The following is an 18,174-nucleotide window of genomic DNA, read 5'->3' as shown; positions in this document are numbered from 1 at the left end:
GCGAGTTGTGACCGAAAGAACGAGATCGGCCAAGATGAAAGCGTGCCCGGGCTCTCCCTTAGAGAACCAATAGAAACCAAGATGGCATAAAAAAACAACAACATTTTTGGGCTAATATGTCTTTACTGATATTGATCAAATGATATGAAAATGACCCACGTAATGAAATATTTGTCCTTTGTTACTTCCCAGCATCATAATGCCACGCCATCCTTTTAAGAGGGGGAGTTGCAGCAAACCAAAGAAGACAGACTGTCAAAGCTGAGTCTCAAGGCGACCTTTGCACGTGTGCCAGCAATTGCATCTTGGCTGTCGCACGGCACACGAGTCATCCCTCTGTTCAAGCACAAACATGTAAGCAGACTCGTATTGAGGTCTGGCAAATATTAGTGTAGTGTGACGGATGCCCTGTCAAGAAATAAAGCGCTTCCTGTGAACGCCAAACCGAGGAGGAATGAGGAAAGGTTTTGTCTAGTTGCCTAGTTGAGTCAGGTCCCAGCGAAGCGAACTGGATCGAATGATCGGAGGTCGTTGGTGCATCAGTTTCCGTGTGCGAAAAGGAATGTTCGTCAAACCGGTGGTGATTTTGTCTTTGATTCTTTCCAGCTGACTGCAAGCTGACCTCAGATTCCACATGGCCCTCTTAAAGTTGGACTGGCTGTCTTAACACACCCTTCAAGGGGGTTCCACCCCCTTGAAGGGTTCTGCCCACCAGTGTAATACCTCCCACTGATGGAAAGCGACATGGACTATTTAAGCAGAAATGTGAACGGGGGCAGGCGGAAGATTTCAGTCTTTCACCAAGGTGCGTCCAAACTCGGAGACCCTTTGCAAACTTCCTGGTGAGATCCACTTTGAATTCATTCTTGCGACGTCAACTTGCCATTTTGTTCAGAAAATTGTTTGTTACGGAGCTGCTCAAGGGCCCAATCTTGAGAGCGTTGTCTCACTTCCAAACCGTCGATTGTATTCGAGCGTCGGGTGTGTCACAACCATCTTTGCGGAAGTACCCCCTCCGGCAGTGGCAGGAGTTTGTTTTTCAAGGGGGGAGGGGGAGGACCTCCAGAAACCATTCTTCGATATGTTACTGTCGTTTTGTCAACGGGGGTCGGGGGGGGGGGTCAGCGGATGACACATTTTGAACGCCATCATGCACTTGCACTCCAACTTTTTTTGTCAACCGTGCTGGTGGTGTTGAAAAAGTGGGGGAGGGCGTGCCCCCCCGTCCCCTGTCATAAATTACACTTATGCCTTTGAGTCACATGACTTGGCACGAGTCAGACTCGAGTTGCCAATTTTAGGACTTGACTTGTTATTCATGAGGCTCCACGTGACTTCGAGTTCAAACGCACAACTTTACAAGTGAGTCTTTCCTGTTTTCCGTGGAAAATCCGCATTTTCAGCAGCGTGGGCCGTTTGTTTTGTTTTTGAAACAAACCAAGAAAACGACTCCGAACTGAATGGTAAAGACGGCTTGAGTGACAAAGAAGGAGCCGTGGGAAAAGACCCCCCACCCCCACCCCCCCAAAAAAAGGGAACTCTCAAGTCCGAAGACACTAAGAGGCATTTGTGTTATTTTTCAGGAAGAAGGCCGATCGACCGATAGGAGAGACATCCCATAAATCTTTACATAACCTGTCGCAAACACATCAAACTTCATTTCGGACACTTAAGGGTTAAGACATTTGGCCACACATGACTTTAGATTGTTGTTGTTTTCTTTCTTAGAAACAAATTTGACCTTTTGATGGACAAAAATGTCACATGAGTAAAAAATGTTTGGTTTTCTGAAAGGAAATTCAGTGAGCCATCTTTACCGTTATTGATCAAATGATACTAAAATTTCATATTGTTCATTGACAGATGTTCATTGCTTTTTGTAATATTAAGATCAGTAAAACAAAAAACAAGCACTTTCTTGGGCAAGATTGCGTGACTTGCTTCATCCAAGTGATGACTTAACTCGATTTGCGAGACATTTAGTGGTGACTTGGAACTTGGGACTGTGTCAAACTTGAAGGGTGAAGACTTAACACTTGCAGTACTTATGACTTGAAAAGAAAGAAATACTCCCACCTCTGGGCCATAATTGTTATTGTATTTTTGGGGGCGAGTTCAGTTGAGGCTGGGTGTCAAAGCGCGCTTAACACTCCTTTGCAGTTTGCTGAGCCTGCGGTCAAATGCGGAGAGTTAATTTGCATTTGTTGTGTGTGTGTGTGTATGTGTGTGTGTGTATGTGAGTGAGTGGGTGTGTGGGTGAGCGAGTGAGTGAGTGAGTGGGTGGGTGGTTGGGTAAGTGAGTGAGTGGGTGGGTGGGTTGGTGGGTGGGTGGTTGGGTAAGTGAGTGAGTGAGTGGGTGAGTGAGTGAGTGGGTGAGTGAGTGAGTTGGTTGGGTAAGTGAGTGAGTGAGTGAGTGGGTGGGTGAGTGAGTGGGCGGTTGGGTAAGTGAGTGAGTGGGTGGGTGGGTGGGTGGTTGGGTAAGTGAGTGAGTGGGTGAGTGAGTGAGTGGGTGGGTGAGTGAGTGAGTGAGTGAGTGAGTGAGTGAGTGGGTGGGTGGTTGGGTAAGTGAGTGAGTGGGTGGGTGGGTTGGTGGGTGGGTGGTTGGGTAAGTGAGTGAGTGAGTGGGTGAGTGAGTGAGTGGGTGAGTGAGTGAGTTGGTTGGGTAAGTGAGTGAGTGAGTGAGTGGGTGGGTGAGTGAGTGGGCGGTTGGGTAAGTGAGTGAGTGGGTGGGTGGGTGGGTGGGTGAGTGAGTGAGTGAGTGAGTGAGTGAGTGAGTCGGTTGGGTAAGTGAGTGAGTGGGTGGGTGGGTGGGTAAGTGAGTGAGTGGGTGAGTGAGTGAGTGGGTGGGTGGGTTGGTGGGTGGGTGGTTGGGTAAGTGAGTGAGTGAGTGAGTGGGTGAGTGAGTGAGTGGGTGAGTGGGTGGGTGAGTGAGTGAGTGAGTGAGTGAGTCGGTTGGGTGAGTGAGTGAGTGGGTGGGTGAGTGAGTGGGTGGGTGGGTGGGTGGGTAAGTGAGTGAGTGGGTGAGTGAGTGAGTGGGTAAGTGAGTGAGTGAGTGGGTGAGTGAGTGGGTGGGTGGGTTGGTGGGTGGGTTGTTGGGTAAGTGAGTGAGTGAGTGGGTGAGTGAGTGAGTGAGTGGGTGAGTGAGTGAGTGGGTGGGTGAGTGAGTGAGTGAGTGAGTGAGTCGGTTGGGTAAGTGAGTGAGTTGGTTGGTTGGGTAAGTGAGTGAGTGGGTGAGTGAGTGGGTGAGTGAGTGGGTGGGTGAGTGAGTGAGTGAGTGGGTGAGTGAGTGAGTGAGTGAGTGAGTGAGTGAGTGAGTGGGTAAGTGAGTGAGTGAGTGAGTGGGTGAGTGAGTGAGTGGGTGGGTGGTTGGGTAAGTGAGTGAGTGAGTGAGTGGGTGAGTGGGTGAGTGAGTGAGTGAGTGAGTCGGTTGGGTGGGTGGGTAAGTGAGTGAGTGGGTGAGTGAGTGAGTGGGTAAGTGAGTGAGTGAGTGGGTGAGTGAGTGGGTTGGTGGGTGGGTATTTGGGTAAGTGAGTGAGTGGGTGAGTGAGTGAGTGAGTGGGTGGGTGAGTGAGTGAGTGAGTGAGTCGGTTGGGTAAGTGAGTGAGTTGGTTGGTTGGGTGAGTGAGTGGGTGAGTGAGTGGGTGGGTGAGTGAGTGAGTGAGTGGGTGAGTGAGTGAGTGGGTGAGTGAGTGAGTGAGTGAGTGAGTGGGTGAGTGAGTGAGTGAGTGAGTGAGTGGGTAAGTGAGTGAGTGAGTGAATGTGTGACGATAATTGCGAGCGTGTGCATCACTAAAATGAATGCCAGGAATTGATTGTGTAAACAAATGATGTACAGGCATATATATATATATATATATATATAGGCTAACCAGTGGACCCCCGCTTTTTGCGAAAATCGGCGGATAATTGATGGCCATTATAGTGTAATTGCATTTTTTAAAAAATCATTTTAAATTCATGAATAGGCACGGATGAATTGCAAATAAGCGTTTTCGTCGTCGACTATCGCAGCGTCTCCAGATGACGGCAGTCTGTCTAAAACAGATACATAACGGGATGAGCCAGAATCTTCTTCAATGAAACCACAACGAAACCCAGAGAATTGTTTTGGGCAACAAAGAAAAGAGGATTGCTGTCAGTCCCTCGCTTTAAAAACCAAAGACCGAGTCCGAAACCTTGGTGTTCCGATAGATTCCGACGTGCCTTGTGCCATCTGAAGAGCGCATCCACGGCGAAGGCCAACGGAAGAGACGGCAGCCCCAAGTGGGCCTGTTTTCAACTTTTCCAGGTTCAAAACTCTTCACCTGGACTTTTTAGAGCATTTCCACTTTGAAAATGAAAATGTCTTCTCTTTGTTTTAAATGTTTCTGAGCTGTTGTTTTTTTTTTTGCCTTTGTTTTGAAATGCTTTGAAAGCACATTGTGTATGAAATGCGCAATATAAATGCATTCGCTTCGCTTCCAGCCGTCACTCCGTGAAGCGTCACCGACATGCGGGCTCAATCTGACAGCAGCGGCGCGGCCTCCGCCGACGCCGTTCCCGCTCCCGCTCCCGCTCCCGCTGGAGTCCGTCCAAAAGTGAGCGGCCGCGGCCGCACCGCCGCTCCCGCCGCCAACTCCAACTCGGACGAATGGGATATCCCCGAGTTCGAGCTCTTTGGTGCGGTTGGCCCGAGAGGACTTCCGCCTTTGACCGGTGAGGGGCGTAGATATCGTTGCACACAGTACAGCATCTCTATCGGTGAGGGGGGCACTTTGTTTGCGTGAGCAGCAGCGGCGGCTGCTCGGGAGGATTCGATTAGAAATACTTGACCCAGGCCTTTTGCTATTGACTCCGCTTTCAGACGGGCATAGTTTGGAATTTTTTTAAATGTGTTGTTTTTTTGCTATTTTACTGCAGCGGTTGTCAAACTTTTGAACCCAAGTACCGCCTCGAAATGACACCAGAATAGCCAACATTAAAATATAGTATGAACAAGACCCCAAGATACTTGAACTCCTCCACTCGGGGCAGGATCTCATCCCCGACCCGGAGAGGGCACGCCGCCCTTTTCCCACTGAGGACCACGGTCTCGGATTCGGAGGTGCCGATTGAACAATTTATTTTCTGTACTGAGTCATTTTGCTCCCTCACTTCTTATCTCGGAGGAAACACGCTGGGGTTTTGCGCATACGACTGACAAGATGAGCGACACGATGATTGACAGTCAAACGGGACGAACTCTTTCTGTCACACGGCTGAGCAGACGGATACGCACGTCCGAACATGGAACGGGGTTGTCATTGTGCTGCCAGATATGACGCTTCTTTTAAGACCCCTCCCCTAAAAAGTTGTTTTTAGACAATTGTCACTTGTTTCAAGCTAAATTTCACTTTTGATAAGTGGAGACATTTCCCATTCTAATAATAAAAGAAATGATTCTGACCATTTTTTTCATAACTCTTGCACCAAATGTTTGAATTACTGCCCTTTCATTTGATCTTTTAAAACAAAGATTTATTCATGAAAAACAGCGGACAAACCAACAAAACCGAAAAGCTCTCTTTCCGAGAATTCCCTGCCACGGCGAGTCACTCGCATGATTTTACGCCGGACTTAACAATGAAAGTAAGATTTTGTTTGAAATACCTATTGTATGAATTACTCTAATTCCAGGAATGGGATCGCAATGAAGAGATTTGCAAATCAGTGCTAATGTTAGAAGGTTTGCTCAAGAGGACACGCTGGCTGTGTGAGTTGCTACGCTGAACTGCTCAAGAACAAACTTAGCTTGATGTCATTCCTTTCATGTAGCTCACTTTTTCAGCCACTAGATGGCGAAGAAGGTTGAGTAACATTGTTGAGAATCATAACTTGAGAGGATAATGATTACGATTTCGAAAAACAAAGTTTTAGTCACGAGCAGGAAGATGTATCAAGGAAATCAAAATCAAAAGCTGATTTCAAACAAATGTTCTCTGTTCTATTTGATATTTAAATTGGTCGACAAAGGGCGGGACAAGAGAATACAAAATGCAAGGGGATGCCCAAGACTTAGTCGGTATTTGAAATAATATTTCCGAATTGCTCTCACAACAGAGTTCCTGGACATCTGGGATGTGGACATGATGAAGAAACGAGACGGGACCAACAAGATTCTCCACCATACGGCCCTCTACCATTCGGACAATCTCATTGTCCGTCGAGGGCAAGAGTTCCAGTTTAACATCACCTTCGACCGTCCGTACAACCCAACCAAGGACAAGTTTGCCGTGGAGCTCGTCATCGGTGAGCGAACGCATCCGCACAGCCATTGAACGGTTTGAGTGATGGCGAATGCATTGTCTTGTACTTTTTGCTACCTCTTCAAATCCGTGGGCCAGTCACTGCTGTCTTGCATCATCCCCCAGGTGCCAATCCTCAGTACAGCAAGAACACCTACGTTCCTGTCTTCCCGACCGAGGACAGACAGAGCTCCTGGCCGGGCCGTGTCGTCCGGACCTCTGACAACGTGCTCACCATGGGTGTCACGCCCGCTGCCAACTGCATCGTGGGCAAGTACCAGATCTATGTCGCTGTGGGGACCCCATACGGCATCCGGAGGACCAAGCGGGACAAGAGCCGTTACGTCTATGTTCTCTTCAATCCGTGGGAGGCAGGTGAGTTCAGCCCGCTCCAGTATATTGGCCTGGAGACACGAGGGGCCGATAGGTCATTCAGGATCACCTGAATTAGGATTATCACAGACACCGCTGAAACGCTCTCACATGACGGTGTTTCAGTAGTGGTGTGATGGTACCCCTCTTTGAGCCGTCACCTTATTATGATCCCATCCCAATGATCCTAGGAGCTAAATTGTCTGGTGCTCGATCCCCCTGCAAGGGTCACCCTTGGCAAACAGGTCGTAGGTGTAGAAACAGATGAAGCAAGGCTCAGAAATCCTCTCATTTTTGGACAACGTTTTCCTCACCTGGAGCCCCCCTGGAGCCTGGCCTGGAGGTGGGGGCCAATAGCAAATGTCTCGTGGCCGGGTCTGCCCCCACGGGGGCCGGCTGGGCACGACCCGGAAAGGCAACGGGTGAATTCGGTGGGGGCGTGGAGAATGACGTCCGGACGGCTTCGAGGAAATTCTCGTCCACCATTCGATGTCTCAGGAGGGGGAAGCAGTGCACCACCAATAATGTGTATACTGGGGACAGGGTGCTGCTGACCTCAACTTGGGATGTGAGTTGGTGGAGAGAATACTTCCCAGACCTACTCAAATCCACCAACACGCCTTTCTAGGAGGAAGCAGAGGCCTCTGTCACTGATTCTGTTCATTACCTTTATAAACAGAATTTCTAGGGGTAGCCAGGATTGCGTCTGCAGTGAGGCATCTGGTTAGGATGCCTCCCAGACCCCTAACTTGTGAGGTGTTCCGTGCACGTCCCACTGGGAGGAGGCCCCGGGGACGACCAAGGACACGCTGGAGGACACTTTGTCTCCCGGCTGGGCTGGGAACGTGTCGGGATCTCCCCGGAAGAGCTGGACAAGGTGGCTGGGGGGAGGGGAGTCTGGGCTCCTCTGCTTAAGCTACTGGCCCGGCAACCTAACCCCCGTACAAGCGGAAGAAAATGGATGGATGGATGGATGGATGGATGGATGGTGTGAGAGTATTTTAGTGTTGCGTATGTGACTATTTAAATTGTGCTATCAGAGTATTTCAGTCGTTATGCTGGATTATGTTCCTGACATCCCCTCGTAGGGACAACTGATCTTGGAAACGTGAGCGTGTCTTACGGTGTCTTCCCTCAGCTGATGCAGTGTTTCTGAATGACGAGGTGGAGAGGGAAGAGTGCGTGATGGCAGAGACGGGAATCATCTACCATGGCTCTTATGACGATGTCGCCGAGAGACACTGGAACTATGGCCAGGTGGTCTACAAACGGACTCCCTGCGTCATTTCTGACCTGGCTCATCTGTCTATTTTCGAAATCAAATGTGGCCCTCGAGGTCAAATGTTTGCCCAGACCTCTTCTTTTTTGACGTTGTCATTCTTTCTTCTGTGTCTAGTTTAACTATGGCGTTCTAGATGCGTGCCTGTACATCATGGACAGGTCTGAGATGCCCATCATCAACAGAGGGGACCCCATCAAGGTGGCTAGAAAGGCTTCCGCCATGGTGAGAGTGAACATGAGAAGAATCTCTTCCAGTGATACCAGTGCTATGAAAACATTGTACCGTGAGGTACGACATGAACCGATGGTGGCCGCTGAGCAGATATTGTGAGGTTTGCTGCTGCCACGTACGTATAAAGTGGCTGAAAACATTGGAAAAACTCATAAATTGAGGTACTCAGAAGTCAAGGTACCGCTGTCCTCTATCACCACACCAACTGGTTCGCAATTATCCAATCAAATACAGCTCGACTCTCGCGACGACAATGGGGTGCTGGTGGGCAACTGGAGCGGCGACTACACCTACGGAGTTGCGCCCACGGCCTGGACCGGCAGCACCGAAATCCTCCTCACTTATGCCAGCAGCAAGACGCCTGTGTGCTACGCTCAGTGCTGGGTCTACGCCGCCGTATTCAACACCTGTGAGTATGATTGCAGAATTCGGGGAATTTTCAAAGCACGGGAAATAACAAGAAGTCACCAGGAATTTACTACACTGAAAGTTGTTCACTTCTGGGTTTTTGGTCCTCTTTTGGCAGTCCTGCGTTGCCTGGGTATCCCGTCGCGAGTCGTCACCAACTACTACTCCGCCCACGACAACGATGGAAACCTCAAGTCTGACATCATCCTGGATGAAAACGGCCGGATAGATCGCAAACGTACTCGGGACTCCATCTGGTAGAAGTCCTGCTCTCCTTCCTCTTCACAGGGTTTTTACTGTCTCGAATTGGGGCAGATGTCGTAGCATTCTGAAAGCCATTTTGCGCATTTATTGAAAGAAGCCATACATTGTATGTACCAGCACTAGCCAAAACCCAGTATTCTAAATGAATGCAGTAATGCGTTTATGGAAAAGGAATGAAATGGAGTAATTAACCAATGTTAATTGGGGGTTGCCATGTTGCGCCAAGTCATCAGCTGCAGATGTGAAGTGACGTCGGAGCGCTAGTAGACGGTTGACTGCTACTAGGCCGCTCAGCTAACATTTTGCAGGTGGTATGTTGTTTTTATGCATTAACAACATTATTAAGTGTTGAAAATAGCTTGGTTAAAACACAAATCTAACAATGCTCTTGAACAATCCACCGTCTGAGAAGTGTTGTAAAACGCCACATGTTCCCTCACTCTGCGGAGCCGTACTGCGTAATTGTCGCCTCAAGATTGAGAGTCTGGATTTCTTTTTTTTGTGTGCCAAAAACAAGTGAAAAAGATTCGATACGTTCGAGTAAGCTAACGATTTTTTTAATTTTCCATTCTTCCGTTCCATTCTTCCCTCACTCGTGAACAAGACCCCAAGATACTTGAACTCCTCCACTTGGGGCAGGATCTCATCCCCGACCTGGAAAGGGCACGCCTCAGATTTGGAGGTGCAGATTCTCAACCCAGCCGCTTCACACTCAGCTACGAACCGCTCCAGTGAGAGTTGGAGATCACGGCTTGATGAAGCCAACAGAACCACATCATCTGCAAAAAGCAGAGATGCCATACTGAGGCCACCAAACCGGACCCCCTTTACGCCTCGGCCGCGCCTTGAAATTCTGTCCATAAATGTTATGAACAGAATCGGCGACAAAGGGCAGCCTTGGCGGAGTCCAACCCTCACCGGAAACGAGTCCGATTTACTGCCGGATATGCGGACCAAACTCTGACACGGGTCGTACAGGGACCCAACAGCCCATATCAGGGGGTTCAGAACCCCATACTCCCGAAGCACCCCCCCACAGGACTCAAATAGGGACACGGTGGAAAGCCACAAAACACATGTAGACTGGTTGGGCGGACTCCCATGCACACTCGAGGACCGGGCCGAGGGTGTAGAGCTGGTCCATTGTTCCATATATACATGGGTACGGAAAGTATTCAGACAACCTTCAATTTGTCACTCTTTGTTATATTGCCGCCATTTGCGAAAATCATTTCAATTCTTTTTTTCCTCATCGATGTACACACAGCAGCCCATATAGAAATTGTCGACATTTTTGCAGTGATGGTTGACTTTCTAGAACTTTCTCCCATCTCCTGACTGCACATCTGGAGCTCAGCCACAGTGATCTTTGGGTTCTTGTCGACCTCTCTCACCAAGGCTCTTCTCCCCCGATTGCTCAGTGTGTCCGGACGGCCAGCTCTAGGAAGGGTTCTTGTCGTCCCAAACGTCCTCCATTTAAGGATTACGGAGGCCACTGTGCTCTTAGGAACCTTAAGTGCAGCAGAAATCTTTTTTGGAACCTTGGCCAGATCTGTGCCTTGCCACAATTCTGTCTCTGAGCTCTTCAGGCAGTTCCTTTGACCTCATGATTCTCATTTGCTCTGACATGCACTGTGAGCTGTAAGGTCTTCTATAGACAGGTTTGTGGCTTTCCTAACCAAGTCCGATCAGTATAATCAAACACAGCTGGACTCCAATGAAGGTGGAGAACCATTTGAAGGATGATCAGAAGAAATGGACAGCACCCGAGTTCAATATAGGAGTGTCACAGCAAAGGGTCGGAATACTTATGGCTGTGGGATATTTCAGGTTTTCTTTTTCAAAGTAAAATACAACTGAACTTGACTGAACAAAAGTACCATACTGGATTGTTAAGAAAAACAAAAGAAGTTGAAGCCACCATAAAGTTATGCACGGTTGAAACATTTAAGTCAATGATTCTTTCATGTACCACTAGAAAGACCTCGCACCATACCACATTTTGAGAACCACTGATCTAGGCTGTTGTTTTATCCATAATTATTCTCCACGTGGCCTTCAAAGTATACCAGTCAAGTATACAACCCAGTCTTCAACTTCTACTCCTACTCCCCGACATACAAAGCGTGCCTCTCAGTGGAGACTTCAACATACTTCCTTTCCACCAATTCCTGTTGAGACAGTGCTTTGGCGGTGTCAAAGGGCATTTCAGAGAGAGGAGCCTTTTTTTCAACGAATAGTTGGGAGTAGGTTCAATAGAAGAAAACATTTGTGAATCGCGAACCACGAAAATGCACGGATATGTGTGTGTACAAAAACAGCAAAATTAATGAATTTTAACAACTGCTCAGTTTGATCCTACTTTCCGCTTGTCGCCACCAGGAACTACCATTGCTGGAACGAGTGCTTCATGTCCAGACCGGACCTCCAGCCCGGCTTCGGAGGCTGGCAGGTTGTGGATGCGACACCGCAGGAGAACAGTGATGGTAAACGTGGACGTTGGTGAAACATTGCTTGACTGGAGACATAATGACGCAATCTCGGTCCCTCTCCTCGAAGGCTTGTACAGATGCGGCCCGGCGTCCGTCCACGCCATTAAACATGGTGAAATCTGCTTCCCCTTCGACGCCGCCTTTGTATTTGCGGAGGTGGGTCTGGTCTATCTCAGTATTTTCCAACCTGGTGGTGGCTGGTGGAGTTTTCTCATTTACAGGTGCACCTCAATAAATTACAGTTTCTGTCATTCAATTCAAATAGCCAGCGTGCTCTCACAAGTGGGTCTTCTCCACGGAGGCAACCAATCGGAGCAAAGGGGGCGGTCTTAGCCAAATATGGACAAAGCCGATACGAAATTGAGTCAAACAGAAGTAGCCGGCAGGGAGAGGGGGGGGGGGGGGGGGGGGGGGGGGTTAAGTGAAATTGATACTTTTAAATTAAGTCCATGTTAGCGAGTCACTCTATGGAGGTCTAAATAGCCAAAATAAGGGACCTTTAAAGTATTTAAAATGAGCACTCAAAGCAACTGTCTGATGGCGCTAAGAAGCAAAAACACAGTTCGCCTTAACAACAACGAACACACTAACCACTGCGCTAAACTCATGCTCTCAGCACACCAAAAACTGTACTCTTAAGGCGCTGCCAGTGAGGTCATAGCAGAGGTGGGTAGAAGAGCAAAATATTATACTCAAGTCGGAGTACTGCTACTTTAGAATAATACGGCGCAAGTCAAAGTAAAAAATAGTCCTCCAAATAATGACTTGAGTAAGAGTAAGAAAGTACTCCGTGAACAAAACTACTCAAGTACTGAGTACATGGTGAGTAACTTAAATCAGCATGAACTTCAAATAAAATAAAATATGAATGTGCAAATTCAGATATAGTTTAACAATATAACTTAATCTAAAAAATATAAAATAACAAATAATGACCCCTCCTTGAGCCGTCACCTTATCACGGTGGAGGGGTTTGTGTGTCCCAATGATCCGAGGAGCTAGGTTGTCTGGGGCTTTATGCCCCTGGCCGGGTCACTCATGACAAAGCACGGCTCAAAGACCCCTTACGATGACGACAAAAAATTGACTCAGGTTTCCCTTGCCCAGACGCGGGTCACCGGGGCCCCCCTCTGGAGCCAGGCCTGGAGGTAGGGCTCGAAGGCGAGCGCCCGGTGGCCCGGCCTGCACCCATGCGGCCCGGCCGGTCACAGCCCGAAAGGGTAACGTGGGCCCCCCTTCCCACGGGCTCACCACCTGTGGGAGGGGCCATAGGGGTCGGGTGCAGTGCGAGCTGGGCGGTGGCCGAAGGCGGGGACCTTGGCGATCCGATCCCCGGCTACAGAAGCTGTTCTCTAGGGACGTGGAATGTCACCTCTCTGGCAGGGAAGGAGCCCGATTGTCCATAACGAACACCATGTTCAAGCATAAGGGTGTCCACACGTGCACTTGGTACCAGGACATCCTAGGTCGCAGTTCGATGATCGACTTTGTGGTCGTGTCATCGGACCCCGGGGACGACCCAGGACACGCTGGAGAGACTACAGGCAGAGGTTACAAAAACAGAAGCAAGGCCGCAGTGCATATAAAAAGTGTACACCCCTGTTCAAATGCTATGTTTTTGTGATGTAAAATAATTTAGACCAAAATATCATTATAAAACCTTTTCTACCATTAATGTGACAGAATTGAATTCATTTTTTTATCTTTTTGAGACAAACGGAAATAATCTTGTTCAGGTCACCATTGCACAAGAGATGTTCTGTCTCAACTGGTCTACCTGGTTTTACTGTATATTCCACTAGCATATTCATATTATATATTATATTAAAATCATTTAATGATTTATAGACTAGTAACAGAACTTTAAAGTCTCTTCTAAAGATGACTGGGAACCAGTGTAGAGACTAAAAAAATTGAAGTAATATGTTCTGACCTCTGTGTTCTTGTCAGAACACAGGCTGCAGCGTTCTGAATGAGTTGCAGCTTTTTACTGCTCTTTGGAGGAGTCCAGTCAGAAGACCATTACAATCGTCAAGCCTACTTGATATAAAAGCATGGATGAGCTTCTCCTGGTCTGCGTGGCACATGCAAGCTTTCACTCTAGATATATTCTTCAGCTGGTAAAAGGCTGTTTTCGTAATTGGTTCGTCTCATTTTGCTGATCTGTTCCGATACTTACCCTGATATTTTCACTAAAATAGCAAGCAAATTCGTTCATACAAGATGGCGCCTACCGAGGTGGACACCTCGCTTAGGTGCGCTCTAGTATTGTCGATGTTTTGTGTTTTTCGTTCATCTTTGGATATATATATATATATATATACACACACACAGTGCTCCACTATATATTGCAGCCATTTGCTAAAAATCATTTAAATTCTTTTTTTTTTCCTCATTAATGTACACACATCACCCCATATTGACAGAAAAAAAGTGGAATTCCTAAAAAATTTTTACAGATTTATTAAAAAAGAAAAACTGAAATATCACCCAGCCCTAAGTATTCAGACCCTTTGCTGCGACACTCATATGTTTAACTCGGGTGCTGTCCATCTCTTCTGAGCATCCTTGAGATGTTCTACACCTTCATTGGAGTCCGACTGTGTTTGATGATACTGATTGGACTTGATTAGGAAAGCCACAACCCTGTATATATAAGACCTTACAGCTCACAGTGCATGTCAGAGCAAATGAGAGTCATGAGGTCAAAGGAACTGCCTGAAGAGCTCAGAGACAGAATTGTGGCAAGGCACAGATCTGGCCAAGGTTACAAAATCATTTCTGCTGCACTTAAGGTTCCTAAGAGCACAGTGGCCTCCATAATCCTTAAATGGAAGACGTTTGGGACGATCAGAACCCTTCCTCGAGCTGGCCGTCCGGCCAAACTGAACAATCGGGGGAGAAGAGCCTTGGTGAGAGAGGTCGAGAAGAACCCAAAGATCACTGTGGCTGAGCTCCAGAGATGCAGTCGGGAGATGGGAGAAAGTTTTAGAAAGTCAACCATCACTGCGGCCCTCCACCAGTCGGGGCTTGATGGCAGAGTGGTCCGACGGAAGCCTCTACTCAGTGCGAGACACATGAAAGCCCACATGGAGTTTGCTAAAAAAAAAACACCAGAAGGACTCCAAGATGGTGAGAAATAAGATTGTCTGCGGCCAAGTACAGGGATATCCTGAGTACAGAGTGCTCAGGACCTCAGACTGGGCCGAAGGTTCACCTTCCAACAAGACAATGACCCTAAGCGCACAGCTAAAATACCGAAGGAGTGGCTTCAGAACAATTCCGTGACTGTTCTTGAATGGCCCAGCCCGAGCCCAGACTTCAACCCAATTGAGCATCTTTGGAGAGACCCGAAAATGTCTGCCCACCAACGTTCACCATCCAACCTGACAGAACTGGAGAGGATCTGCAAGGAGGAATGGCAGAGCATCATCGAATCGCTACCTGTGCATCTCGATATGTATCGGATCGGCCTTATGTCAGAGATTCCCAACTCTACTTCTGACACCAATTTTGTTTTGGGTCTTCATGCGCATTCTCCTCCGTCCGCAGGTGAACAGTGACATGGTGTTTTATTCCCGGAGGAAAGATGGCAGCATGGAGCCGGTCAAGGTTAATCGCACCCACATTGGCCGCATGGTTTTGACGAAAGATCCCGGTGGGTTGAGTCGCCGTGACATCACTGATCAGTACAAGTTTCCTGAAGGTGGGTAAGAAGCCCCGACCATCGAATCTATACTAAACGCCGCCTTTTCCGCCATATTGGATGCTGAAAAGTGGAGCGATCGTTGGAGATGCCTCATTCATGCTCCAACTGTTTTATGCTCATGGGATTAAGGCCTTCCGCACACTGGGTGATGTGTCCGAACCTGACTCAACTCTCGTGCAGCGTGCGGGATTTGGCAACTCGTTTCATGATTGAGCGGCCATTGGTTTTGCGGTGATTCAAAATGTGATCTTATTCGCCGTTGCATGATGTAGCAACATCGCAGATTACAACCAATCAAAATGCACAGAAACTTGCACACATACCAAAAATACATTTCTGGGTTTTCAGTTAGCGAGACCCAAGCTGCTGCAACACCGCTAAACAATACAAATACAGTACAAAGCAGAAGAGGCAAGTGTGGTGGACCAGGAAGTGGCAATGGTTAGTAAGGGGGAAGTTAGAAAGGCATTAAAGAGAATGAAAAATGGAAAGGCAGTTGGTCCTGATGACATTCCTGCGGAGGTATGGAAGCATCTAGGAGAGGTGGCTGTGGAGTTTTTGACCAGCTTGTTCAATAGAATTCTAGCGCGTGAGAAGATGCCTGAGGAATGGAGGAAAAGTGTACTGGTGCCCATTTTTAAGAACAAGGGTGATGTGCAGAGCTGTGGGAACTATAGAGGAGTAAAGTTGATGAGCCACGCAATGAAGTTATGAGAAAGAGTGAGTATTTGCGAGCAACAGTATGGTTTCATGCCTAGAAAGAGTACCACAGATGCATTATTTGCCTTGAGGGTGTTGATGGAAAAGTACAGAGAAGGTCAGAAGGAGCTACATTGTGTCTTTGTAGATCTAGAGAAAGCCTAAGACAGAGTACCCAGAGAGGAACTGTGGTACTGCATCCAGAGGCCTGTAGTGACAGAAGTATGTTAGAATAATACAGGACATGTACGAGGGCAGCAGAACAGCGGTGAGGTGTGCTGTCGGTGTGACAGAGGAATTGAAGATGGAGGTGGGACTGCATCAGGGATCAGCCCTCAGCCCCTTCCTGTTTGCAGTGGTGATGGATAGGCTGACAGATGAGTTTAGACTGGAATCCCCGTGGACCATGATGTTCGCAGATGACATTGTGATCTGCAGTGAAAGCAGGCAGCAGGTGGAGGAACAGTTTGAAAGATGGAGGCATGCACTGGAAAGAAGAGGAATGAAGATTAGCCGAAGTAAAACAGAATATTTGTGCATGAATGAGAGGAGTGATGGGGAAGAGTGAGGCTACAGGAGAAGAGATAGCAAGGGTGGAGGACTTTAAATACTTTATAAGACAGTGGTGAGGCCGGCCTTGATGGACGGATTGGAGACAGTGGCACTGAAGAGACGACAGGAAGCAGAGCAAATGAAGATGTTGAGGTTCGCTCTCAGAGTGACCAGGTTGGATCAAATTCGAAATGAGCTCATCAGAGGTTCAGAGCCAAGGTTCCATGATTTGGAGACAAAGTTAGAGAGAGAGCAGATTTTGATGGTTTGGACACGTCCAGAGGAGAGAGAGTGAGTATGTTGGTAGAAGGATGTGGATGGAGCTGCCAGGCAAGAGAGCTTGAGGAAGACCAAAGAGAAGGTTGATGGAGGTTGTGAGGGAAGACCTGAGGGCAGTTGGTGTTCGAGAGGAGGATGCAGGAGATGGAGGCTTACATGGAAAAGGATGACGCGCTGTGGCGATCCCAAACGGGACAAGCCCAAAGGAAAAGAAGAAGATACAGTATATTGTGAAATGCCATAGACAGGTTAATGGAATTTGCATAGATGTTGCAGTCATTATGAACCTTTTTTTCCCCAAATCTAACCATCTTGAAGCAATTGATTTTTCAGGGTAATGTTGTAACATGACTTTGAAATGATATTAAGGCAGCGCTGAGGAGCGGACAGTCCTGGAGAAAGCAGAGACGTACAACTGTAAAAGGGAGAAGTCCGACCTCCCTCCGGGGGATGTCGACCTGGTTCTGTCCGACACCGTAGTCAGCCTCGGCGATGACTTCGAGTTGAATCTGAAATTCGTCAATCGCAGCAGCAGTCGGCGTACTGTGGAAGCGTACGTCAGCGGCAGCGTGATCTACTACACAGGCCTGGTCAGCTCCGAGTTCCTGTTCACAACCCCCTCTGTCAAGATTGGGCCAGATGGCAGTAAGTGTGTGTGTGTGCTGTTGGCTTCTGCAGCGAGCGTTGGGTCTTCAGGAATAGGAGGATGGTGCAGGAGTTGACTGAAGTGTTCTTGCCATCGGTTAATACAATATGTAGCCTTGGTTGTCTTTCATTAAAAAGTTGCGTGGACCTGAATTTAAGAGAAACAATTGAGATGAAAAACCTACTCAAGTACTCGTGTGTGCTCTGCAGGTGCGAAAGAGTCTGTCACCGTCGATTCCAAGCAGTACATGAAGTTGCTGGTTGAGCAGTCAAACCTGCACTTCATCGTCACTGGGAAGGTCACCGAGACGGGACAGATCGTCAGCGCCATGAAAGTCGTCCGCCTGCGCAAGCCCAAACTCACAGTCAAGGTGCAGAGCGAAGGCCCATCGATGTCACATTCAAACGACACCGATGCCGATCTCGTGTATCTGCCCCGTGTCAGGTGACGGGCCCCGGGAAAGTGAGCGAGGAGATGATGGCTACGGTGGAGTTCACAAACCCCTTGACCATCAGCCTGGAGGACGTCTCCATTCGCATGGAAGGAGCCGGACTCATGCTTCCCAAGTCCAAATTCTACAGGTGAGCCCCACGGGAATGCCGGCGATCGTTTGCTGCAGTCTTGATTTTCGGCACAGTCACGCGGGACCGAGTTAAGACTTGCACGCGTGTGACTTGGTCCCACCTCCCCCCGTGCCGCTGCCAGGCTCATCACCGGAGGCTCGTCACTCACCTGGAGCGAGTTCTTCACACCGCAAAGGGCGGGGACCAGCGGGCTGATCGCCACCCTGGACTGTCCCGCTCTCAGGCAGGTGCACGGCGAGGTCACGCTCACGATCCGCGCCTGAGGAAACGCCGCTTCCCCTGCTACGTTCTGTATGCGCCAGCGTTGCGGGTTGACCAAATAAACGACTGGCAGCTGCCCTTGCCTCCAAGTGCATTATTGTACCCCTGACCCGAGTAGAAATACTGACGCAG

The 18,174-nt window shown here is 48.5% G+C and overlaps 1 protein-coding gene across 4 annotated transcripts; it reads left to right on the top strand.

Annotated features, from left to right (window-relative positions):
* Positions 1-217: 217 nt before the first annotated feature.
* On the top strand, positions 218-18,118 carry f13a1b (coagulation factor XIII, A1 polypeptide b). 4 transcript variants are annotated; one of them, XM_061763486.1, is made up of 15 exons: positions 607-805; positions 4,465-4,695; positions 6,079-6,267; positions 6,390-6,638; positions 7,774-7,892; positions 8,032-8,139; positions 8,383-8,557; positions 8,675-8,813; positions 11,203-11,306; positions 11,380-11,468; positions 14,865-15,018; positions 16,921-17,196; positions 17,407-17,567; positions 17,642-17,778; positions 17,903-18,118. In XM_061763486.1, exons 2-15 carry the CDS (start codon positions 4,491-4,493, stop codon positions 18,042-18,044), a joined length of 2,247 nt encoding a protein of 748 aa, XP_061619470.1. In that variant the 5' UTR covers positions 607-805; positions 4,465-4,490; the 3' UTR covers positions 18,045-18,118. The 4 variants fall into 4 exon arrangements, with proteins under 4 accessions (XP_061619471.1, XP_061619470.1, XP_061619469.1 ...); XM_061763485.1 differs by having other exon boundaries at positions 607-842; XM_061763488.1 differs by lacking the exon at positions 607-805 and adding an exon at positions 5,656-5,731 and having other exon boundaries at positions 4,632-4,695.
* Positions 18,119-18,174: the final 56 nt, after the last annotated feature.

The sequence above is a fragment of the Phyllopteryx taeniolatus genome, chromosome 23, assembly GCF_024500385.1.
Source record: "Phyllopteryx taeniolatus isolate TA_2022b chromosome 23, UOR_Ptae_1.2, whole genome shotgun sequence".
Classification (NCBI taxonomy): domain Eukaryota; kingdom Metazoa; phylum Chordata; class Actinopteri; order Syngnathiformes; family Syngnathidae; genus Phyllopteryx; species Phyllopteryx taeniolatus.
Note: the sequence above shows the minus strand (reverse complement) of the source record. Positions and strands in the feature narration are given on the sequence as shown.